The sequence below is a fragment of the Somniosus microcephalus genome, chromosome 2 (assembly GCF_052327205.1).
Source record: "Somniosus microcephalus isolate GS21.2 chromosome 2, FLI_Smic_1.0, whole genome shotgun sequence".
NCBI classification, from domain to species: Eukaryota; Metazoa; Chordata; class Chondrichthyes; order Squaliformes; family Somniosidae; genus Somniosus; species Somniosus microcephalus.
Genome location: NC_140988.1, coordinates 135,998,018 through 136,023,646, shown reverse-complemented (window position 1 = coordinate 136,023,646; position 25,629 = coordinate 135,998,018). Strand labels below are relative to the sequence as shown.

The following is a 25,629-nucleotide window of genomic DNA, read 5'->3' as shown; positions in this document are numbered from 1 at the left end:
ACATATTTGAAAGTTCTTTATCTGAATGCACGTAGCATTCGTAACAAAATGAATGAGTTAACGGCACAAATAATGACATATGGGTATGATCTTGTGGCCATTACAGAAACATGGCTGCAGGGTGACCATGACTGGGAATTAAACATACCAGGTTATTTAACAATCAGGAAGGACAGGCAGGAAGGGAGGGGAGGTGGGGTGGCTATGTTAATAAAGGAAGGAATCACTATAATACAGAGAAATGATATTGGGTCAAAGGAGCAGGATAGTGAAACAGTTTGGGTGGAGATAAGGAATAATAAGGGGAAAAAAACACTAGTGGGTGTAGTCTATAGGCCTCCGAACAGTTGCAACTCTGTTGGACGGAGTATTAATCAAGAAATAGTTGAGGCTTGTAATAAGGGAACAGCTATAATTATGGGGGATTTTAATTATCATATTAACTGGACAAATCAAATTGGGCAGAGCAGCCTTGAGGAAGAGTTCATTGAGTGTATTAGGGATGGGTTTCTTGAGCAGTATGTAACTGAACCGACCAGGGGGCAAGCAACCTTAGATTTGGTCCTGTGTAATGAGACAGGATTAATTAAAAATGTCCTAGTAAAGGATCCCCTTGGAATGAGTGACCATAACATGGTTGAGTTCCATATTCAATTAGAGGGTGAGAAGGTTGGATCTCAAACAAGCGTGCTGAGCTTGAATAAAGGAGACTATGAAGGTATGAGAGCGGAATTAATTAGAGTGGACTGGGAAAATAGATTAAAGGGTAAGACGGTACATGACCAGTGGTGTACATTTAAGGAGTTATTTTACAACTTCCAAAAAAAATATATTCCACTGAGGAAAAAAGGGTGTAAAAGAAAAGATAGCCATCCGTGGCTAAGTAAAGTAATTAAGGATAGTATCCGACTAAAAACAAGGGCATATAAGGTAGCCAAATCTAGTGGGAGGATGGAAGATTGGGAAGTCTTTAAAAGACAGCAAAAAATAACAAAAAGATTGATTAAGAAAGGGAAGATAGATTATGAAAGTAAATTAGCAAAAAATATAAAAACAGACAGTAAAAGTTTCTATAGTTATATAAAAAGAAAAAGGGTGGCTAAAGTAAATGTTGGTTCCTTAGAGGATGAGACTGGGAAATTAATGGTGGGAAACATGGAGATGGCAAAAACACTGAACAATTATTTTGTATCAGTCTTTACAGTAGAGGACACTAAGAATATCCCAACACTGGACAAACAGGGGGCTCTAGGGGGGGAGGAACTAAATACGATTAAAATCACTAAGGAAGTGGTACTTGGTAAAATAATGGGACTCAAGGCGGATAAATCCCCTGGACCTGATGGCTTGCATCCCAGGGTCTTGAGGGAAGTAGCGGTAGGGATTGTGGATGCATTGGTAATAATTTTCCAAAACTCACTGGACTCAGCAAAGGTCCCGACAGATTGGAAAACTGCTAATGTAACACCCTTATTTAAAAAGGGTAGTAGGCAGAAGGCTGGAAACTATAGACCTGTTAGCCTAACATCTGTGGTTGGTAAAATGTTAGAGTCCATTATTAAGGAGACAGTAACGGGACATTTGGATAAACATAATTTAATAGGGCAAACTCAGCATGGTTTCATGAAGGGGAAGTCATGTTTAACAAATTTGCTTGAGTTTTTTGAGGAAGTAACATACAGGGTGGATAAAGGGGAACCAGTGGACGTAGTGTATTTAGACTTCCAAAAGGCATTTGACAAGGTGCCACACAAAAGATTATTGCTCAAGATAAAAAATCACGGGATTGGGGGTAATATTCTGGCGTGGGTGGAGGATTGGCTCTCTAACAGAAAGCAGAGAGTTGGGATAAATGGTTCGTTCTCAGATTGGCAACCAGTAACTAGTGGTATTCCGCAGGGGTCAGTGCTGGGTCCCCAACTCTTTACAATCTATATTAACGATTTGGAGGAGGGGACCGAGTGTAACATATCAAAGTTTGCAGATGATACAAAGATGGGAGGGAAAGTAGTGAGTGAGGAGGACATAAAAAACCTGCAAAGGGACATAGACAGGCTAAGTAAGTGGGCAGAGATTTGGCAGATGGAATACAATACTGGAAAGTGTGAGGTTATGCACTTTGGCAGAAAAAATCATAGAGCAAGTTATTATCTTAATGGCAAGAAACTGGAAAGTACTGAAGTACAAAGGGATCTGGGGGTTCTGGTGCACGAAACTCAAAAAGTTAGTATGCAGGTGCAGCAAGTGATTAAGAAGGCCAATGGAATGTTGGCTTTTATTGCTAGGGGGTTGGAATATAAAAACAGGGAGGTATTGCTGCAGTTGTACAAGGTATTGGTGAGGCCGCACCTGGAATACTGCATACAGTTTTGGTGTCCATACTTAAGAAAAGACATACTTGCTCTCGAGTCAGTACAAAGAAGGTTCACTCGGTTAATCCCGGGGATGAGGGGGTGGTCATATGAGGAGAGGTTGAGTAGATTGGGACTCTACTCATTGGAGTTCAGAAGAATGAGAGGCGATCTTATTGAAACATATAAGATTGTGAAGGGGCTTGATCGGGTGGATGCGGTGAGGATGTTCCCAATGATGGGTGAAACTAGAACTAGGGGGCATAATCTTAAAATAAGGGGCTGCTCATTCAAAACTGAGATGAGGAGAAACTTCTTCACTCAGAGGGTGGTAGGTTTGTGGAATTTGCTGCCCCAGAAAGCTGTGGAAGCTACATCATTAAATAAATTTAAAACAGAAATAGATAGTTTCCTAGAAGTAAAGGGAATAAAGGGTTACGGGGAGCGGGCAGGAAATTGGACATGAGTCTGGGTTCGGAATGGTCATGGCCCTGTGGATAGTGGAGCGGGCCCAGGGGCCGTGTAGCCTTGTTCTGCTCCTACTGTGTTCTAATTCTGTTAGATTTCAGGAGATGGTTTTATTCCTGTTCCTGGCTGGGGTGGAGATCGCCTTTACAGAAGGTAAGTACTGTAGAAAATATAGGGACAGAGTGATCTCCTGGAAGAATTTCGATCGCCTAGATGGGTCGGAGAGGAATTTCCCAGATTTTTTTCTCCCAAATTGGCCATTGGGTCTTTATCTGGTTTTTCGCCTCTCCCGGGAGATCACATGGGTTCGGGTGGATGCAGAGTGATAGAAGATTTGAGGTTAGGATCAGATCAGCCATGATCTTATTGAATGGTGGAGCAGGCTCGAGGGGCCGATTGGCCTACTCCTGCTCCTATTTCTTATGTTCTTATGTTCTGAGAGGGGGCCTAGAACCGACGTTCAATAAGCCGCTGACGGGCGGCCCTTGCACTTTCTGCCTCCCTCCTGTGCTGGTCCTCCTCCTCCTCCTCCTCCTCCTCCTCTGGTGGTCCTCCAATGTCTGGTGGCAGTGGCTGAGTCCTGCGGATAGCCAGGTTGTGCAGCATGCAGCACACGACCACGAAATGGGAGACTCGCTCAGGCGAGTACTGTCGGGCTCCTCCGGAACGATCCAGACAGCAGAACCGTTGCTTCAGGACGCCGATTGTTTGCTCAATGAGGTTCCTGGTTGCTTGATGGCTGTCATTGTATCCCTCTTCAGCAGGGGTGCTGGGCGCACGGAGCGGGGTCATCAGCCAGGTGCACAAAGGATAGCCTTTGTCCCCGAGAAGCCATCCTCGTGGGTGAGGCTGGGCCTGGAACATGTCTGCCACAGAAGTCTGGCGCAGGATGAAGGCATCGTGGCTGCTGCCTGGAAAGTGGGCATTGACAGCTAGGATGATCGGCCTGTGGTCACACACCAACTGCACGTTGAGCGAATGGTAGCCCTTCCGGTTGCGGTAATCCTCGGCATGCTCTAGAGGTGCCCGCAAAGCCACATGCGTGCAGTCAATGGCGCCCTGCACCATGGGGAAGCCCGCTAATGCTGCAAAGCCCATTGCACGCTGTTGCTGCTTGACAAGGGCCATGGAGAAGGAGATGAACTGACGTCTCCTTCTGAAAAGGGCATTGGTCACCTGGCGGATGCAGCAATGTACGGCAAACTGGGAGATGTTGGAAATGTCCCCAGCAGCGGATTGGAAGGAGCCGGTGGCATAGAAGTTGAGAGACACCGTCAGCTTCACTGCCACCGACAGAGACGTCCTGCTCCTCAGCTGTGGCTGCAGCTCTACGCGAAGCAGGTGGCAGATCTCAGTGACCACCGCCCTTCGGAATCGCAGCCTCCGAACACACTGCTCGTCAGACATGTTCAGATATGAGAACTGCTGGCGGTATACCCTGGGTGGGTAAGGCCTCCTTAGCCGACCCCTGTTGCCCCTTCTCCCTCTGGCCATGACTGCCACTCTCTCACGGCGTCTCTGAGCCCTTTGAATGCAATGGAGAAGGCCAACGTTTGCACCCATTGCAGCCCCCATTATATGTTTCCAATCAATGCTATGGCTCTGAAGTTAAAGACAAGTGCAAAGCTGTGGCCTGAAGCCACAAGTACCTGTGCGAGTGTTGAGCCAAACCAGAAAGCTCTCTACCTTTGTCTCTCTGCAAAGATCCGTCTCTCACAAAGAAGGAGTGTTGCAAAATGGCTGCCATTTCTACTGCAGGAGGAGTGCCCTTTAATTAGCGCCCCCCGCGCCCCGCAGCGACTGGGAACCGTTCCCCTCTACCAGTCGCTAGGGGCGCCAGGCGCGCAATAGGCCGGCGCCACTGAATTTCCGGTTTGGGGCGCACAAAGGGCGTTGCACGATGAAATGACGTCAGGATCTGCGCGCGCAGCTGAGCGCGCGCAAAGGCTTTGCGCCGCCGCTAAATCTTTACTGAAGTTGGGGAGAGGCGCAGATCGCGCAGCGCCCGGCCGCTAGCCGCCTAGCGCCCCACATCTCCTCCTCCTAAGGCGCTAGCGGCTGGCGCAAACAACTGAATTTCTAGGCCATGTAGTCTGAGAGGAGGCATGATTATGGTTTTTAAAATAATGAAAAGATTGGACGTAGTAGATTCAAATAGATAGTTGTCATGGGTAGAAACAGAGAAAACATCTACTGGCCAATTTCAGGAAAAACTTTGGGAAATACCTGCTTGGCTCCATTGACAATGAAGTGCCACATCTCCAATATGCCACAATGTTCTCCTCCCTCCCCAGCTTGCAAGATCCTTCTTAACGTAGCATATCTACACTTACCACATTAACCAAGAATTTGTTCCAGAGGATGACAACCCTTCGAGAAAAGAAATACTTTACAGCATCTAACTTACTGTTAATTTTGATCCTCTTCTCATGCATGCATCATTTGATGCAGCTTGCTGGAAGATGATAAAATTAATATTCCATAAATTTGCACTTGAATCTTTCATAAAATAATTTATTTTCCTGCCAATTTTCTCCCCATCTTTCCTAAAGGCAATGGCTGGAATTTTCCAGGGGTTCAGCAGGTGGGATCGGTGGTGGGTCAGGTGGAAAATTTGATTTTTTTGACAGCGTGTCGAGACCCCCCTGTTAACCCGCCGCAATGTGCCTTTCCCAATGGCGCGTGTCTGATCTCCGATCCAACCCGACCCGCAGAGCTGGGCGACCCAATTAAGCCAATTATTTGGTTGTTGACAGACCCTTAGTAATGTTTTTTACCTTAACCTTTTAACTTTAACTGCTTGCCCACGGGGTCCACGCTGCTCGTGGACCACGTCTGTAAACCCGAGGCGGGAGTTGAATGGTCATTGAATGAACTGATTAGTTGACAGCGTGAAATGTACTTTAAAAGCTCCCACCTCGCAGCTGTTCACTTTCCAAGTGCAGAAGGTGTTGCTTACTCCATTTGGACCACATAGAACTTTATGCAGGCTGCAAGTGTTTGGAGCAAACTCTACATCCAGTGCCACCTCATTGGAACAACCTCTCTCACCATTGACAGATGGCTTCTGTCATCTCAACTTCACCTGCCTTCTATTACATCAGCATGGGTACCATTTATGCTGTTTCACCTTGGTCCTCAGAATCGGACCACAATCAGTCCCAACACTAGCAGCACCAGGCACACCAGCAGCACCAACAAAAACACCAACCTTCTCCGCAATCACCTGATGCGGCTTAGGATAGAGGGCATCAGCACACAAGCACATTGCTGCCTGGGAGGCCAGGGATGGTCTCACCATGGCCACATTTACTTCACTTGATGCTGTACACCCTGGCTGCCACTTGATGCGACAGGTTGGCACCACCCTACACCAACACAATAAAGCATCCCTACAATGTCCAAGCCATTCCTTTCACACTCACCGCCATTGCGGGGGATACAGTTATGTTTCACCATTCACTTCAACTCACTAAGACACTTCCAAAGGTGCACACAAATCTGTCCAAGAACGCAAAGTGCTGAAAATAAAGGTTTCAATGTTTGACAGCACACTAACAGAAACTTTACATGAACATTGCATAAAACACCCAAGTGGCTACCCTTGTGTGTTGTTAGTTGGTATGATTGGACTAGGATGAGGGTGAGTGTGAGGGGTGGCTAGTGAGATGGGGATGTGATAATGTAGATAGAGAGAGAGGGATGAGTGGAGGTGCAAGGTAGGTTGGTGTGAGTAAGGATGTGCAGGAGTAGGGTTGGGAAGGCAGAGTGATGGGGATGTGATGAGAGGCACAGGAGGATGAGGTTGAGTGGCTTTTTACTAACATTTCATGATCTAATGAGATGATTGAAAGGTTTGCGCCACTGCACCGAGGTCCTCCTGACGACATCCCTGCTTGTGACCTCATCTGTAATGTGCAACCAGGCTATGTTGGTTTCCTGGCGAGGTCTCTTCCGCCCATGGGAAGGGAAGAGGACCTCCCTGCGTGCTGTGACTCCCTCCATAAGCATATGGAGGGAGTCATGGGAGAACCTGTGTGCAGCCCTGCACCTCTTTGCAGTGTTTGTCTGTGTTTGCAGCACCTCAATGTTGTAGAACACTGACAGCAGAAACGTCAAAAGAAAGGTGGCCATGGTCCCTTTCAAACCGGCTGATGATGCATCATGAATGATGTCACCAGACCCGCTTCTTCTAATTGGCCTGGGAAACATGCTGGGCGGGCTTAACAAGCACCATTAACATAAATTCATTTTCCAGAGCGGGATGGAGCCAGCAGCGGGGCCCCGACCCGCCACCGACATCACCCGCATTAGGCCCACCGAGCTGAGCAAAATCCCGGCCATTGACTCTGTTCTGGGGTACAGTTCCACAGAAACTGATGTTGCTCCAATACATTGTCAAAGTGGCAAATCTACATGTGTGAACCTAGAGATTAAGTGTTGGTGGACTATTCACCCACAGAGAACAATTGCAGTCGAGCCTGCTCTCATCCAATGTCCACATCTGTGCACTTCCAGCAGGTGCCTTTGAATAACAAGCAGGAGTAACAACTCAGACCAATTTTTTTTTCCACCTCTTTAAGTATTGCTGAGGTCAATTATAATGTCCCTGCCATCAACCCAGCTGAAATCAGCAAACTGTGGATTATTTCTTTTGTAATATCTAACAGAAAGTGTTGAGAATGCAGCAAATTGTGAATAAAATTCTGTAACAAACAGTTCCATGCCAGGTATGCTAAGTACTTTGATTTGTTTTCAACAGGCCGCAGAATGTTCTGGAAAGTTATTTATATTCCACTCGTCCCTGCCTACAGCTGAAGCACCAGGTAAACTGAAAAACAGAGATGACAGGAAGCTGGTGAATACAGACAAAGAGAAGGTACAGTAGCTGGAAAGCTGTGTGTTGATAGTTAATTGGCTTCTGCTGGATCTTTTTCTCAGTTTCATATTTTAAGTTTACTTATACACCAGGGGGGGGAAATTCGGTGGCGCCCTCTTCGAGAAAGTTAGCACCCCTGCGCCATAAATTCAGTGGTAGCACCCCAAGCAACCTCCTTCCTGGGACGCTACCATTGAATATCGCGGGGCTACGTGCAACAATGCCAAGCACGTCGGCACGTAGCGTTGCGGTATTACAGGCCTCCCTCCCCTGTTTAAAGGGGAGGGGCCTAGTGCAGCGCACACCGGGGCCCTGTTGGTCCACCAGGGAGCAGGGTGTGGGGAGCACAAGGAGTGCCGGGCTGACCAATTGCGGCCGGCTCTCCGCATAAAACAGCATAAGGGGGCAGGTGCTGGCAGGCGACCCAAAAAAAATGGCTGCCCGGCACCTGTCCTTTAATTTGCGCAGCCGCAGAAGCGCCACCCTAACCCTGTCGGACATATCGTCCGGCGGTAGGTCGGGGCGCGACCGAAGTTCACACCTGGGGCGCGAGCGGGACGCTAAGTATGGCGATGATGTCATCGCCAGAGGCGCAGCACCGCAGGGCGCTACCAGCTATCGCTGCCGCTAACCTCCTGCTGAATTTCGTGGGAGGCGTTAGCGGCACCGCGCCCAGGCGCTAGGGGGTTAGTCCCCCGGGGGTGCTAACGGGAGACACAAAGTAACCCAATTTTTCCCCCCAGATATGCAAACGTCAGGCAATCCTTCCTATTACAATAGCAAAATACTGCGGATGTTGGTAATCAGAAATAATAGCAGAAAATGCTGGAAACACTCAGCAGGTCAGGCAGCATCATGGAGAGAGAAACAGAGTTAACTTCAGGTCGATGACGAATGGCCTGCAACATGCAACGTTAACTCTGTTTCTCTCTCCACGATGCTGCCTGACCAGCTGAGTGTTCCCAGCATTTTCTGTTGTTATTTCAATCCTTCCTATTAGCTACTCACCCACAAGATTGTCAGGAACATACTAGAGGTAGGAGAAAAAGAAAGACTTGCATTTATATAGCAGATTTCATGACCTCATGATGTCCCAAAGTGCTTTACGGCCAATTAAGTACTCTTTGAAGCGCAGTCACTGTTGTAATGTAGGAAACATGGCACAGCAAGGTCCCACAAACAGCAATGTGATAATGACCACATAATCTGTTTTAGTGATGTTCGTTGAGGGATAAAGATCGGCCAGGACACCCGGGGAGAACTCCTCTGCTCTTCTTTGAAATAGTGCCTTGGGATCTTTTATGTCCACCTGAGATGGCAGATGGGGCCTCAGTTTAACACCTTATTCGAAAGACGGGAGCTCTGACAGTGCAATGCTCCCTCAGTACTGCAGACATGGCTATCTAGTTCAGGTCACAGGGGGCACTGTTACACCACCAGCACCACCACCCCCCCCCATCCCTCCTCCGGGTAGCACTATTGCGCAAACAGATTGAAGGCAGTGTGAGTCAACGCCCATTAAAGTAATGCACGCAGACCGTTTATGGGAGCGAGTGACACCACTAAACCTGAGCAAGTTTCTACAGCTGGCCCAATTATAAAAAAATCATTTTTTTAGACAACCAACTTTTTAAATGAGGCTGTGCTTTTGTAAGTAATACTTCTATAGTATGACAACCTTACCATGGAGTAATCTTTAAACATTCATGAGATTCTCTTCATTCATGAACATGAAATTTTCCTTCCCCATTATCTACTGCACCATTAAATTATCTTGGCTGGGTAATTTATCTGCAGTCTTCAGTTTATTTACTTCCCTCATGGACATACAAAAGACCTAGCCTCATAATCATGAGAATGTTGCTGGTATTAATGGAGAATTTGTTTTAATTCCCTATAGACACTTTTTCAACCACAGTCACATTTCTATGAGACTTTGGCAAAGGACTGTGTGGCCAATAGCTGCTGTGTAGATGTGTTTCTGTTTCCAAACCAGTATGTGGACGTCACAACCATGGGGATCGTGCCAACATCTACCGGTGGCAGTTTGTACAAGTACAATAACTTTCAGGTAACATTATGCTTGTTGTTTTTGATGATTTTTTAACCCGCTTGGCTGTTCTGATTTCCCATTCACTTCATCCATCCAGTCTTGTTCCGCGTCTTGTCCAATAACATGTGTGTTTTCTTTGGAGTGAGTGAGATAGACTGTATGGGGGAATTTTAACCCCAAAAATAGGGTGGGTTGGGGTCAGGTGGGAGGTTAAAGTGTTAAAAATCTGAATCCCAACTCCAACCCATCTCCAACCCGCCCACTTTGGTTTTAATGGAGGCGGGACAGGGGGCGATAAGTCAACCTGCTCCCAGGAGGCAGGTTGACACTTTAAATATTATAATAAGGCTGCGTGCCTCATGTTGAAGCTTCATTTTAAATTTAACTGTGGGCAGCCGAGTTTCCCGGGCCACGGGGAACCCGACAGCTAAAGGAAGGCGAGGACTGCTGGATCAAGTAAGTAAGTGCCTTTCCACTTACATGCTGGATACAGCATTCCTGCCTTGCCAACCCCCCATGATCGGACACCTCCCTGACCCTTCCGACCTTCCCCCAATCCCCCCATCTCCCCCCACCGCCTTCCATCTCCCCCCTCGGCCTCCAATCTCCCCCCAAAGCCACTCTCTGAACCCACCCACGCTCCCCCCTTCCCCCGCCCCCGATCTCCGAGCCCCTATCCGGCCTTCCGACCCACCCACCCCCCCACTCCCACCCCACCAATCCCTGGCACCTAAAACCAGCAGCGTTAAATTCGGAGATCAGTGGGGTCGGTGTGTGAAATGGAGCAGCTCCATTTTAACTGCTCGCTGCTCGCCCGCTCCATTCCCGCCCGGAGGGGGGAGTTAAAGTCCCCCCCCCGCCCCATGTTTTTTTTTAAGAAACCTCCCCTGAAAATATATACTGTACGGTTACTAGTAACATCGTTTATATGAGAAACATGAAATTAGTTCATTTGGGTCCTCCTTCAAGACCCATGCATTTTCATTTCTACCCCAAATCCATATCCATCTGCTCGCTACTGAATCAGGATTCTTCTGAGTGCTTGCACTGGATAAGCATTTTCAGTTCCAAGCCCAGGTATGAAGTGGTTACTTCTTAAATTACATTTAGTTCATTATTTTGTTTGTTTATGATGTGCTACCCCAATTCTCTTATTTCAGTTTTAGTTGAAAAGTTCACAATTATCATTGCTTCCATGATCTAAATCATGATCTGTTCATAATAATACCCTGATCTGGCGTGATTCTAGGTGAAATTATATTCTATAAGCTGACAGTGCTTTATTTAATCGTCCCACAGTTTTAGCATCTATATTATTTTTATTATATTGGAATATCAACAAATACCCATTCTATCATTGCCGGCCCCATCCTGCTTATGTCGGCTTTGTCCCTCCATGGGACCTCTCACTTTGACCCTGGTCTCCCTACTATTGTCTTCAACCTATTTTCTGCTACCAGGAGATATGTATTCCATTAATTACTACATAACCAGGCCTATGTAACCTGAGCTTTTCCCTGTGTCCGTTCACGTGTGCACTTTGGCTGCCGCTCCAGCACGGAGCCGTTCATTTCTTTTTCCACTTTTTTCTCCCCCTTTTCCTTTTCTCTCTATCCCTCCCTGACCGCTCTCTCCTGTCATCATGCCTCCTTTCATCTTTCCTCTCTCGGATACTCTGCCCTCCCAAACCCCTACCCCAACCCTTCATTACACTTCGACCTTCCTACTCTCCTGCCGCCGTCCCAGGCTTGACTCCCTCTTAGATAAGCCTACAGCTTTCCTCTGTGCCTTTCTTTGCATCCTACGAAGGGCCCATCGAGGCACTTGTCGCTGCCTCCTTGTGAGCAGCAACCCCCAAATGTCCCATCCTACTCTCTCACCAACCTTTCTGCCCAGCGCGCCCACTGGCGGCTTATCTTGCCAATCTCCTCCCCGTCCAGCTGACCCTGTGGGTGCTGGCAGTGGGTCACCCATCACTGACCCTCTCAGCATCTCCCTCCAGAATGTCCGTTCACTTGCGAACAAGGCCCTTGCCATCCATGAGCTTATCATGGATGATTGCATCGACATCATGGCCCTGACAGAAACTTGGCTGAGGGGTGATGACACCTCACCCTTACATGAAACCTCCCTGCCTAGCTATACCTTCCATCACTTGTCCCACTCAGACCGCCGTGGTGGCAATGTGGCTCTCATCACCAAATCACACCTTGGTCTGTCCCCCTACTCCTCCAGCACGTTCTCCTCCTTTGAGCATCTCATCTTATTTTACCCCTCTCACCAACCATTTAAAATTCTCGTTCTCTACCACCCACCCAAGTACCATAAAAATGTTATTACCGAGATATCTTCACTACTTTCCTCCTCAGCCTCTGCACTGAGCGACTTCTCATCCTCGGTGATTTCAACCTCCATCTCAATTCATCATGCTTTCTCTCCTCTGAGTTCACTAGCCTCCTATCCTCCCTTAATTTCTCCCTCCATGTAAACTCCCCAACCCATATTCCTGGCCACCCCCTCGACCTTGCCATCTCTCGTGGCCTCGCTACTCCCATTGTGTCAATCGCAGATAAGGCCATCTCTGACCACTTCCTCGTATCGCCTTCCACCCACATCCCCCTTCCTCCCCCTGCCCCCCACCACCAACCCTACACCCTTCCGTGTCTGCCCCTGGAAAGACTCTCTCCCAACTCTCTTACGACTGCACTTATGAAATCCCAACTGTTCAGCCATGGGCCCTCGATTCACCACAACATTTCTGCAGCTACCGACCTGCTCAACCACACCATCACCACCACCTTTGATGCCCTAGTCCCTATTAAAACAATTACTCTCTCTGACCCTGGCCGTTCCCCCGGTACAGCTCTCATTTCACTCCCTTAAGTCCAAGGGATGCAGACTTGAACATATATGGCGGACAACTGGTTTAGCCATTCACCGCCAGATCTGGCTGGACCACATAAAGCATTATAAGGTCATGCTCTCATCTGCCATAATTGCACACTATTCCAGAATCATTCTGGAATACAAAGATAAACCCGGCTTCTATTCTCCACTGCTAACCGTCTTCTTAAACCCCTCTCCCCTGCCTCCTCACCCTCACCTCCGACAACAAGTGTGAGGAGCTCATGGACTTCTTTGTCTCTAAGATTGAGACCATCCGTTCAGCTGCCTCTGCCACATCCCTTCCTTCTCCTAGCCTACCAGGCCAAACTTCCTCTAAGGATCCCCCTGCCCTAACCCTGACCTCACACCTTTCTCCCATTTCTCTCCAATCTCCCCTCTTGACCTCTCCGCACTCATCTTGTCCATGAAACCCACTTCCTGCTCCCTGGACCCTATTCCCACCAAACTACTGACCACCCAACTTCCTTTTCTGGCTCCCATTTTAACTGACTTTGTTAATGGTTCTCTCTCCTCAGGTACTGTCCCCCTCTCCCTCAAACCTGCCGTCATCACCGCTCTCCTCAAAAAAACAACCCTTGACCCCTCTGTCCTTGCAATCTACTGCCCCATCTCCAACCTCCCTTTCCTCTCCAAAGTCCTTGAATGTGTTGTCACCTCCAAAATCCGTGCCCATCTTTCCCACAACTCCATGTTTGAATCTGTTCAATCAGGCTCCCGCCCCTACCGCAGTACCGAAACGGCTCTTATCAAAGTCACAAATTACATCCTTTGTGACTGTGACAAAGGTAAACTATCCCTCTTCGTCCTTCTTGACTTGTCTGCAGCCTGTGACACAGCTGACCACTCCATCCTTCTCCAACACCTCTCTACCATCGTGCAGCTGGGTGAGACTGCACTCACCTGGTTTCATTCTTATCTATCCAATTGTTGCCAGAGAATCACCTGCAATTGCTTCTCTTCCTGCTCCCGCATCGTTACCTCTGGTGTCCCCCAAGGATCTATCCTTGGCCCCCTCCTATTTCTCATCTACATGCTGCCCCTTGGCGACATCACCTGGAAACACAGCGTCAGTTTCCACATGTATGCTGACGACACCCAGCTTTACCTCACCACTGTAGGAGTCGCTGGAAATAAACAGACTGCAAGACTTTAATAGCAGCAAAGAAAAACGCGTGTTAGCTTTATTAACTCTCCGCATGGACTCAGGGACTCGGCCTCGTCGCAGGGCTATCACGTCATAACACAACCGACGACTCTTAAAGGGACCCTGCCCCGATAACCCAACCAAGTTCCATACATAACGTGGAGCGATAACAACATTGGCTATACATAGTGAATTGTGTTACTGTCCCTATGTGGTCTCCGCCACATACGTCCCCCCAGAATTCACTAGAACCGGCAATGTCAGTCGTTGAGGGGCCCGGATCACACGGCCAAAACGGCTCCTTAAGTCCGGGGCGGGGACCGGGCGGGGTCGCAGGAGTGCCCCCGAGCACTCGGTGGTGGACTGAGGGTGCAGAAGCCGGAGGTCGGCCCCGCCGCGGGGGCTGAGCCAACCCAACGGGTCGGTCCAGATCCAGGTGGGCCGGCTTAAGACAGTCCACGGAAATGTAGTCCGGCTTACCGCCGACATCCACCACGAAGACCTTGTCCCCGGCTTCCAGGACGCGGAATGGTCCATCGTAGGGTGGGTGAAGAGGTCCCCGGTGGGCGTCGTGGCAGACGAAAACGTACTCCGCCGCACGAAGGTCGGGCGGAACGTGGGACTGAGGGAGACCGTGCTGCGACGTGGGCACCGGCACGAAAACCTTGGCGTTGTCCAGGAGGGCGGACCGCTGACGGGCTGCGGACCAAGGGTCCGTGGCGTTGGGGATGAAATCCCCGGGAACCCGCAGCGGCTGCCTGTAGACGAGCTCGGCGGACGAGGACTGGATGTCCCCCTTGGGGGTGGTCCTGAGTCCCAGCATGACCCATGGGAGTCTGTCGAGCCAACTGTCGTCCTGGAGGCTGGTCCGGAGCACGGCCTTCATGGAGCGATGAAACCGTTCGCACAGCCCATTAGCCTGAGGGTGATATGCAGTGGTGCGGTGGAGTCTCAACCCGAGGCCTTGGGCTACAGCATTCCAGAGCTCCGACGTGAACTGGGGCCCCCGGTCGGAGGAGACGTCAGATGGGGCGCCGAACCGGGCGACCCAAGTGTTGATGAACGCCCGAGCCACATCGGCGGACGTTGTTGACGACAGCGGGACGGCTTCCGGCCATCGGGTGGTTCTGTCGACCATCGTGAGGAGGTGGGTGAACCCGTGGGAGGGCAGCAGGGGCCCCACCAGGTCCACGTTAACATGGTCGAACCACCTCTCGGGCACCGCGAAAGGTGCCAACGGGGCCTTAGTATGGCGATGCACTTTCGAGTGCTGGCATACCACGCAGGTATTGGCCCAGTCGCGAACGTCCTTCTTGAGCCCGTGCCAGACGAACTTAGCCGCCACCAGCTTCTGTGATGGCTTCCTGCCCGGGTGGGAAAGGCTATGGACGGCATCAAAAACCTGCCATCTCCACCCGTCGGGCACGACGGGGCGTGGCTGCCCAGCGGAGACGTCGCACAGGAGCGTGGTGCCGGCATCGTCAAACGCGACGTCCGCTAACTGAAGGCCCGTGACAGCCGTCCTGTAGGCCTGGACGTCTGGGTCGGAGGCCTGGTCAGCCGCCATGCGGGTGTAGCTGATGCCGAGGTGTACGGCGCTGGCGACGGCCCGGGAGAGACAGTCGGCGACAGGATTGTTTTTCCCAGCCACATGCTGGATGTCCGTCGTGAACTCGGAGATGAAGGAAAGCTGGCACTGCTGACGGGCCGACCACGTCTCGGAAACTTTGGCCATGGCGAAGGTCAATGGCTTGTAGTCCACGAACGCCGTGAACGGGCGGGCCTCCAACAGGAAACGGAAGTGTCGGATGGCGAGGTAGAGGCCGAGAAGCTCGCGATCGAAGGTGCTGTACTTCCGCTCGTTGGGGCGGAGCTGCCGGCTGAACAAGGCGAGCGGCTGCCAGGTGCCGTTGACCCACTGTTCGTGGACGGCGCCGACAGCATAGTCCGAAGCGTCAGTGGTGAGAGCGATCGGCGCATCGGGCAACGGATGCGCCAGCATGGTCGAGTTAGCCAGGGCCCTTTTTGTGTCCGTGAAAGAATTGGCCATCTCCTCGGACCAGTCGATGGCAAGCTTGGCGGGCTTGCCTTTGAGGGCCTCATAAAGGGGCCGCATAAGCTGGGCTGCCCGGGGAACGAAGCGATGATAAAAGTTCACCATGCCCAAAAACTCCTGCAGGGCCCTCACGGTGAGGGGTCGCGGAAAATCCTTCACGGCCTCCACTTTCGACGGCAGTGGCACCGCCCCGTCCTTCGTGATGCGGTGCCCGAGAAAGTCGATCGAGGACAGCCCGAACTGGCACTTGGCCGGATTGACGATTAGGCCGTGCTGGCTGAGGCATTCGAAGAGAATCCGGAGGTAGGACACATGCTCCGTCCTGGAGGCGCTGGCGATGAGAATGTCGTCCAGGTAGACGAACAGGAATGGCAGGTCCCGTAACACGGTGTCCATTAGGCGTTGAAAAGCCTGAGCGGCGTTTTTGAGACGAATGGCATGCGGAGGAATTCGAACAGCCCAAGCGGGGTGATCACCGCGGTTTTCAGGACGTCCTGTGGCCGAACGGGGACCTGGTGGTAACCCTGAACGAGGTCCACTTTAGAGAAAACAACTTTCCCGGCCAGGCGGGTAGAAAAGTCCTGGATGTGTGGAATCGGGTGGCGGTCGGGGGTCGTAGCGTCGTTGAGGCGCCGGTAATCGTCGCATGGGCTCCAACCGCCGCCTGGTTTCAGTGCGATGTGGAGGGGTGAGGCCCACGGACTGTTCGACTGGCGAATGATGCCGAGGCGCTCCATCGTGTCGAACTCGGCTTTAGCGATGGCGAGATTCCCCGGGTCGAGGCGCCGAGCGCGGGCGTAGACAGGCGGACCGGTGGTCGGGATGTGGTGTTCTACCCCGTGCTTGGTGGCGGCGGACGAGAAAGTGGGCTTCTTGAGGTCCGGGAACCTGGCAAGGAGGCGGGAAAACTCGTCGGAGGCCGAGAGTGCGCTGGACAACTTCGTCGCGCCGGAACCACTGAGTGAACACGGGAGCGAACTGAAAGTCTCAGCGTTGACGAGATGTCGGTTCTTGACGTCCACCAAAAGGCCATTGGCGCAGAGGAAGTCAGAGCCGAGAAGGGGGATGGACACATTCGCTGTAACAAAGTCCCAAGCGAAACGCTGCCCGCCAAAACACAGCGCCACGCTCCATTTCCCGAAAGTACAGATGGGACTGCCATTGGCGGCTTCGAGGGCGGGGCCGTGGTTCCCCCCCTGTATGTCTACGGTTGACGCGGGTAGGACGCTCACCTGGGCACCTGTGTCGCAGAGGAAACGACGTCCAGAGTCAGTGTCCGTAATGAATAACAGACTACCTGAACGGCCGACAGCCATGGTAGCTAATGAGTGGGCCTTCGCGTTTCCTGACGCGGTAAAGCTGCACGGGGGCCGGCACTTAGCGTTGGGGCTGAACTGCATGTGGTAGAAGCACATGCTTGGGGGCTGCCGCCGTTGGGCTGTGGCGGTGGGGACAGGGCCCCGCATGGCCGCGCAGTACTGTTGCCCGGCGGAGAAAAATTTGTCGGCCTCCTTGGCCAGGGCACGGAAATCACTAATATGAGAGTTGGCTAGCCAACCGTACCTGCCCTGGCAGCTGTTGTAGGAACAGTTCTCTGAAGAGGAAGCACGGCTTGTGCTTGCCCAGGAGGGTTAACATGTGGTCCATCAGTTCTGAGGGCTTGGAGTCGCCAAGCCCGGGTAGAGAGGGAAGCTGGAGTGCACGCTCGGGTTCAGTTAGTCCAAAAGTCTCTAGGAGGTGCGTTCTCAGCGTCGCAGATTTGTGGTGCTCCGGGGGGTCCTCGAGCAGGCTCACGACTCTGGCTGCGGTGGAGCTGCCGAGAGCAGAGACGACGTAATAATACTTCGTGTTGTCCGCGGTGATGTCCTGGAGTGCAAACTGAGCCTCGGCCTGGGCGAACCAAGCAGCAGCCTGCCGTTCCCAAAACTCCGGTAATTTGAGAGAAACGGTGTTCGTCGCCATCTCGGATAAAGTCTTTGGAAACGTCCAAAAGAGAAACGGGGTCACCAATGTAGGAGTCGCTGGAAATAAACAGACTGCAAGACTTTAATAGCAGCAAAGAAAAACGCGTGTTAGCTTTATTAACTCTCCGCATGGACTCAGGGACTCGGCCTCGTCGCAGGGCTATCACGTCATAACACAACCGACGACTCTTAAAGGGACCCTGCCCCGATAACCCAACCAAGTTCCGTACATAACGTGGAGCGATAACAACATTGGCTATACATAGTGAATTGTGTTACTGTCCCTACGTGGTCTCCGCCACACCACCACTAAATTGTCATGCTGCTTGTCCGACATACAGTTCTGGATGAGCAAAGATTTTCTCCAGTTAAATATTGGGAAGACCAAAGCCGTTGTTTTACATCCCCACCACAAACTCCGTTGCCTATCCACTGACTCCATCCCTCTCCCTAACAATTGTCTGAGGCTGAACCACACTGGCCGCAACCTTGGTGTCATATTTGACCCTGAAGTGAACTTCCAACCACATATCCGCAGCATCACAAAGACCGCCTACTTCCATCTCCATAACATCACCCGTCTCCGCCCTTGCCTCAGCTCATCCGCTGCAGAAACCCTCATCCATGCCTTTGTTACCTCTAGACTTGACTATTCCAATGAACTCCTGGCTGGCCTCCCACGTTCTACCCTACGTAAACTTGAGGTTATCCAAAACTTGGCTGCCCGTGTCCTAACTCGCACCAAGTCCCGTTTACCCATCACCCCTGTGCTCGCTGACCTACATTGGCTCCTGGTTAAGCAACGCCTCGATTTCAAAATTCTCATCTTTGTTTTCAAATCCATCCATGGCCTCGCCCTTCCCTATCTCTGTAATCTCCTCCAGCCCCACAACCCCCTCAGATATCTACGCTCCTCTAATTTTGGCCTCTTGAGCATCCCTGATTATAATCACTCAACTAATGGTGGCCAAGCCTTCTGTTGCCTAGGCCCTAAGCTCTGGAACTCCCTGCCTAAACCTCTCTGCCTCTCTATCTCTCTTTCCTCCTTTAAGATGCTCCTTAAAACCTACCTCTTTGACCAAGCTTTTGGTCATCTGCCCTAATTTCTCCTTATATGGCTCGGTGTCAAATTTTGTCTGATAATACTCCTGTGAAGCACCTGGGGTAGTTTTACTACATTAAAGGCGCTATATAAATACAATTTGTTGTTGTATTGAGTAGAGCATATGGTGTCATGGTGTATGCAACAAAATGCTGTTAATTAAGTCAATTTCTATTAAACGAGGCCGCGTATCATTTAACATAAGAACATAAGAAATAGGAGCAGGAGTAGGCCAATCGGCCCCTCGAGCCTGCTCCGCCATTCAATAAGATCATGGCTGATCTAATCCTAACCGCCAATCTACTATCACAGAACCATCTCCTGAATCTAACAGAATTAGACACACGAAATAGGAGCAGGATCAGGCTACACGGCCCCTGGGCCCGCTCCGCTACCCACAGGGCCATGACCGATCCGAACCTAGACTCATGTCCAAATTCCTGCCCGCTCCCCGTAACCCTTAATTCCCTTTACTTCTAGGAAACTGTCTATTTCTGTTTTAAATTTATGTAATGGTGTAGCTTCTACAGCTTTTTGGGGCAGCATATTCCATGGACCTACCACCCTCTGAGTGAAGTAGTTCCTCCTTATTTCAGTTTTGAAAGAGCAGCCCCTTATTCTAAGACTATGCCCCCTGGTTCTAGTTTCACCCATCATCGGGAACATCCTCCCCGCATCCACCCGATCCAACCCCTTCACAATCTTATATGTTTCAATAAGATCGCCTCTCATTCTTCTGAACTCCAATGAGTAGAGTCCCAATCTACTCAACCTCTCCTCATATGTCCATCCCCTCATCCCCGGGATTAACCGAGTGAACCTTCTTTGTACTGACTCGAGAGCAAGTATGTCTTTTCTTAAGTATGGACACCAAATCACTCTTCTAATATGTTTTAGCAGGAAAAATAAAACAAAACTATTGATTTAAAGGTATTATAATATAGATACGCCAGTATAACAATCCATCATCATAGTTTTAAATTTGTTTATTACCAAAAATCTGCTTGATAATTTTTGCTGGAAGTTGTGTGGTGCTGTGATCAGTAGCTATAGTGCCATCAACTGGTGGAAACAGTACAGCTCAAGCTTGTATCATTGTTCTTTGTACAGATACAGACTGATGCTGAACATTTCTTGAATAACCTAAGACAGGATGTACAGAAACCAATAGGATTTGATGCTATTATGAGGATCAGGACAAACACAGGTGAGAGTGCACTGTATGTTTGAGTCAGAACAAAGGGTTTGTTACAAGACAGTAGCATATTGGGCATTTTGAATAGTATTGTACACTAGGAGAGTGAAATCTTTGGGGGGAAAATTCTCCCCCTTAGCGCTCCCCCCATTAGCGCCAGCAGATGGCACTAACGAGGTGCTAGAGCACTATTGCGAGGGCGAGACGAATCCAGTGGCGCACACCAAATCCCGCCCCCCTATAGTGCTGCCAGTAACAGTTATCGCAGGGAGCCGCAAAGCCAGGCGGATCGTGACGTCAGTGAGTGTACAACGATCACTGACCGCCCGATCTGTGAAATTAATTGTCGCCACCTACCTTACCGCCTGGAGTAAACAGCAACAGGGAGAGATGACATGAAGCCGCAAGAAGCCGGCTCCAGGTAGGTTATTGAAAGGGATTATCAGTAATGACTCGCAGCTGTCAGGTTAGTACAGTTTCAGTGGTTTCTTGTCAGTTTCACATAGTCCAACAATTTCATTCAGTAACTTCAAGATTCTTTTGTATCAGGAGTGTTGTGGCAACTAAAAAGCTACATTTATTGTTTAAAAATCAAACTGCTACACTTGGTAGCATTAATGGGTGCTGTACTGGCATGCCACCTTGCCCCCTAGGATCTATGGCGGAGGGAGCGTAGGCAGCGAGAATGACGGGAACATGTGTGCAGAGAGATGAGAAGGGACATCAAGGCTCTCAACAGGAGGCCTTACCCTCCGAGGGTATTCCGAAAGCACTTCTTCTACCTCCAATGAAGCGAGCAGCAGTGTCTTAGATGGCTCTGCTTCATCAAGGAGGTGGTCACAGAACTCTGCCACCTCCTCCAAACAGACCTGCAGCCTCACACCAAGATGACTGAAAGCCCATCCCCTTTCCTCACCACATCTCCATCATTCCATCCCTCTCACAGGCCATTTCACACCGCAAAGCTGAAATGACAGACACCACAAAAGAATGGTAATTGTATTAATAAATTGATCAAAAATCAGTGAACACATATTTACAACAAAAATATTAACTATTGACCCTTGTGCAATTCCTTAGTGCCTGTCATTACTGTGCCTTTTCCTGGTCTAGTGCTCCTACGAAGTGTTGGCCTAGTGGCTGCAGCAGGGCTGGTGGAATGCTGCTGAATGTCCATGCGGGACACTTCAGATGGCCTTGCAGGACGCCCTCGACCAGCTCTGGACCTGGAAGGTCAGGCTGTAGACTGCAACACCTCAGCATGGGCGGCAGCAGTTTGGGCTGGCTGGATGACAGGCAGCGACAAGGGCAATGGCGGAGTGGCAGTGGTGGGAGCAGGAATGCTGTCATCCTGAGAGGGGACAGCAGGTTCCTGCTCCACTGACCCACTGTCACTCCCCCCGAGGCAGCACCTCAGCATCCCTAGCAATCTGTTGGAGCACAGATTGCTGGCCTGCTGCAGCACCGTGAAAGCCCCGGTTGACGGTGGTAGATCCAGCTATGATGGCCGCAGTCAGAGCTTGCGTGGCATCAAGCTGAAACTGCATGGGAGTTGTCTGTGATTGGATGCCACCAGGCATAGACTGCATTACAGCACTAAGACGTTGCGTCGCTTCCGCCTGTGCTGCAATGGAAGCTGCCAGATCGCCTATCACACGCGGCATTGGGTCTGGGTCGCCACGGTCTCTCTGGGAGTCTACCATCCTTGCAGACTGGAAATGATGGGCTCCATGGTGTGCACAGAGCCTTGTGCAATGTTGGAGATGGACTCCTCCGCGCTCCTTACCATTGCTGACAGGCTCTCGAGCACCCTTGCCATTGCACCTATCATCTCCATGTGTATGCCTATCACCCTTCTTCTAAACGCCTCCCCATCAGGGTCCTCATCTGAGTCCTGTGCAGCAGAACTCGCGCACAAACTTGCCCTCCTGGGAGCTGTCTCCCAAGCTACCCTTTCCCCCTGGCATTTCTGCAGCCCACTCGTCCCTGGTGCCTCACCCTGTGCAGATCCCGCTACTATACTAGCCTCTAAAGAACATGTAATGCCAGTATCTTAGCTGGTGCCTGCAGGTGAGACATGCAATGATACGGTGTGTTCTTCCTCTTCTACCACTTTGCTCTCTACAGCGCCCTCAGGGACAGGCTGCTCAGGTGCTTGCTCATTATCTGAAAGCATAAAGGCACAAGAGTTGGGTTAAGGTGAGGCGAGGGTGGCAGGAAGGGAGAAATGCATGCACACAGCATGATTAGCTGGAAAGTGCGATACGCTTGTGGGGTGAGGGGGAAGTGGGATGTGAGAAGAAGGAGTAGGGTTGAACATACATTGTTGTCCTCAAGGGGGTCAACGTTGCTGGTGGCCACGGCGCCCACCACCTGGCACCCAATAATCTGCAGCTTTCTATTTTCCAGCGCAGACAGTGGTTGGGTGTCGACTTACACCCCCACCTGTGTGCTCCTGCTCCCTCCTGTTGTGAGCCACCTTGGCCTGCAAGAGAAAGTAAAGTGTATGAGTGAGTGTGGAGCAATGTGTTTGGGTGATGTGCCTGCCCTAGTTGCATAGCTGTCATTGAGTGCAAGGTGTGAGATGTGGGTGTGAGTGTTGGTAGGTAGAGATTGTTGGTGGGTGAGTGCTGGCGGATGTGGTGCTTTGGGCACTGTGTGAAGATTGTAGTACAGTTAAGTGGGTCTCTATCACGTAATTACCGCAACTTCACGTTGTTGCTTGTGTTCACGCTGTTGCACGTATTTAAATGCCGAGTCTTTGGGCAAGATACCAGTATAGTGCAACTTGTGGAGGAGTAGGGCAACTTGGACAACATCTTCCTGATTTCAGCATTTAACTGCGCATGTGTGGTCGCCGGAACTTGCTGTCCAATTTACTCTTTAATAATGGTGAACGCTGATAGCCTGTCTGTTATTTTTACTGTAAAATCCAGGCCATTACATTCAATATCATTAAGCATTTTCTGTTTTTATTTCTGATTGCAGTATCAGAAATAAAAACAGAAAATGCTGAAAATATATATCATATCCATTGTCTGGAAAATTTCCAAAGGAGCAAAGAAGACTAAGAGGTGATTTAATAAATGTTCTTAAGATCTTGTTGGAATAAACATAGAAAGACTATTTCATCTGAGTTTCAGTGACTCGGGATCATCAATTTAAAATTATCACTAAGAGAGTGTGGAGAGATGTTTCAGTGAAATTTCTTTATAGAGAGGCTTATTGGAGCATGGAATGCTTTGCCACAGGGTGTGGTTGAAACAGAGAACTTTGCATATATTAAGGGAAAATTGGATAAATATTTAAACAGAGGAAAATACAAAGCTTTGGGGATAGAGTAAGGCTGTGGATTAGTTTAGGTTTGCAAATAGCCAGCGCAGACACAGTGGGCCGAATGTCCTCCTTCTGTCCTGTAAACTTCTATGGTTCTATGGAACATTGAATGAGTAATCAAAATAATTTAAAATATATAGGTGAAGGGAAGCAGGGAGAAAACTGGATCCCAGATAAGATAGATTGTATGTAGAAGGTAACCAACAAATGAATTTGGACGCAGACACCCAGGAAGACATGTACAAGAGATCAGGAAAAGGCAGACATAGGAAACATGAAATAGGATAGATCTACAATAATAAGATGTATATACATGAATTTTGGAAGTATTAGAAATGAGATACTGGAGGCTACTGTGGCAGTAGGGAACTATGATGTAGTGGGAATATCAAACATTGTTAACCCTAGAAGAGGGAAATTAATATAATATTCAGGAGTATAGAGTGTTCATAAACGACAAAGTGGACAGAAAATTAGGTGGAAATAAGTTACTCTAGTTCGATACAAAAGCATTATTACTTTTAAGTTGTTCCATTTGTCCTCTTCTCAGGTGTTGTTGAACATCCTCCTTCAATCCAAAAATTAGTTAGATATCTCTGATTCAAAAAATTGCAGCTAACACGAGGGTATATTATGGACTAACAGGTGAATTGGGAAAACCCAAGCAGTTTCGAGTCAGAATTGGTAAGTGTAATATGTGACGGTCTCATGACCCAGTGCATCAAGAAAACTATGAGAGGCAATGCTCACCTGATATTCATCAATGACCCAGACAATGTCCAGGAAATTGAAGTTGTAGTACCCCAAGGGGCAGCAACCACAGGATCATTAAGCTTGAAAAACATTAAACTGAGGGATCTAAAGCAAATGGATTGAAGGAGAATATTCAACAACATCTGAGAAGAGGACAAATGGAACAACTTAAAAGTAATAAGGCTACACATGGAGAGCAAATCTGGGCCTAGAAATTGGATATGGCCCGAAAGCAGGCGGTGGCATGGCCCAGTGCTATTTGGCTGCACCTGTTCAAAGTGTTCCAAGCAGCACGCAAAATTCGTGCTGAGTGCTCATTTACATGATTGTAGTACTGATCTCAGCACTAAACGCACTACTGATTGGCTTACCGCTCAACAGGTGGACCAATATCGGGTACAGTCTAATGGCCAGTAATGTTTGGCCAAGTCTTTCTCCACTACTTAAAGGGGAGGTGCTTTGATGCAGCAGCACCTCATTGTCATCGGCGTTGGTGTTGGAATTGCAGTTGGAAGACATGGCTCAGCAGCAGCAAAGAGAATGAGTCAGAACGTTCTCCGATGTGGCTCTGGAGGCATTGGTAGTGGCGGTGGAGAGGAAGCGGGCTGTCCTGTTCCCGCAGAGTGGCAGGAAGCCATCAGTGCACACTTAGAGAAGGCTGTGGCCAGAGGTAGCTGGGTAAATCACGGCCAACAGTGTCATACCGCGGACATGGATCCAGTGCCGCAAGAAGTTTAATAACCTCGCGTGGCAATGAACGGTGAACTGGGAAATGTTAGCTATGTCTCCTGCTGCAAACTGGAAGGATCTCTGGCGAAGAAATTGAGGGCCATGGTGACTTTGAGGGCCACTGGGAGAGCCGTGTTCACCCTGCTCTCAGGCTGCATGTCTGGTTGCATGAGGTGGCAGAGTTCTGTGACCACCTCCTTGCTGAAGCATAGCCTCCTAATACACTGCTTCTCACTTAAGTGGTTATAAGAGAAGTGCTCTCGGAAGACGCTTGGTGGGTAAGGCCTCCTGTTGAGAGCCCTCCTGGCCCTCCTCCTCCTCCGTCTGCGAGCATCTTATCCTCTTTTTCGCTGCCTTCGCTCCCTCTCCCGAAGATAATCAAGCGCGAGGGGGACTGCAAGTAGAGCCCACCCTGACTGTGAGCAAGTGCTGTGAACAGAAGCCTTTAAATAAGGATGAAGGTGTTCTCCACTTGTTCCAGCACACCCTTTCACCTTAGGTATTTGAGACAAGTTTAGAAAGCTGCTAGAGTTGCAGAGTTACACAGAGCCAGACAAACTGAACAAACATGTCAGCTGCATGTTGTTGTGATGGTCCCTTTAAATAATGCTGCTGGAAGCTCCTTCCTGCTTGTCAACGCTTGGTAACTGGTCGTAATTAACACAAGTCAGTAAGTGGAGCGGCGAACTCCA

At 49.7% G+C, this 25,629-nt stretch overlaps 1 protein-coding gene across 1 annotated transcript in view; it reads left to right on the top strand.

The window, feature by feature from the left end:
* Window positions 1–25,629, top strand: part of LOC147122965 (protein transport protein Sec24D-like) — a 293,437-nt gene that overhangs the window by 202,564 nt on the left and 65,244 nt on the right. Inside the window, exons 14-16 of the mRNA XM_085962791.1 lie at window positions 7,582–7,698; window positions 9,599–9,769; window positions 20,035–20,131. Coding sequence (XP_085818917.1) covers window positions 7,582–7,698; window positions 9,599–9,769; window positions 20,035–20,131 — 385 coding nt within the window. The remainder of the gene's footprint in view (window positions 1–7,581; window positions 7,699–9,598; window positions 9,770–20,034; window positions 20,132–25,629) is intronic.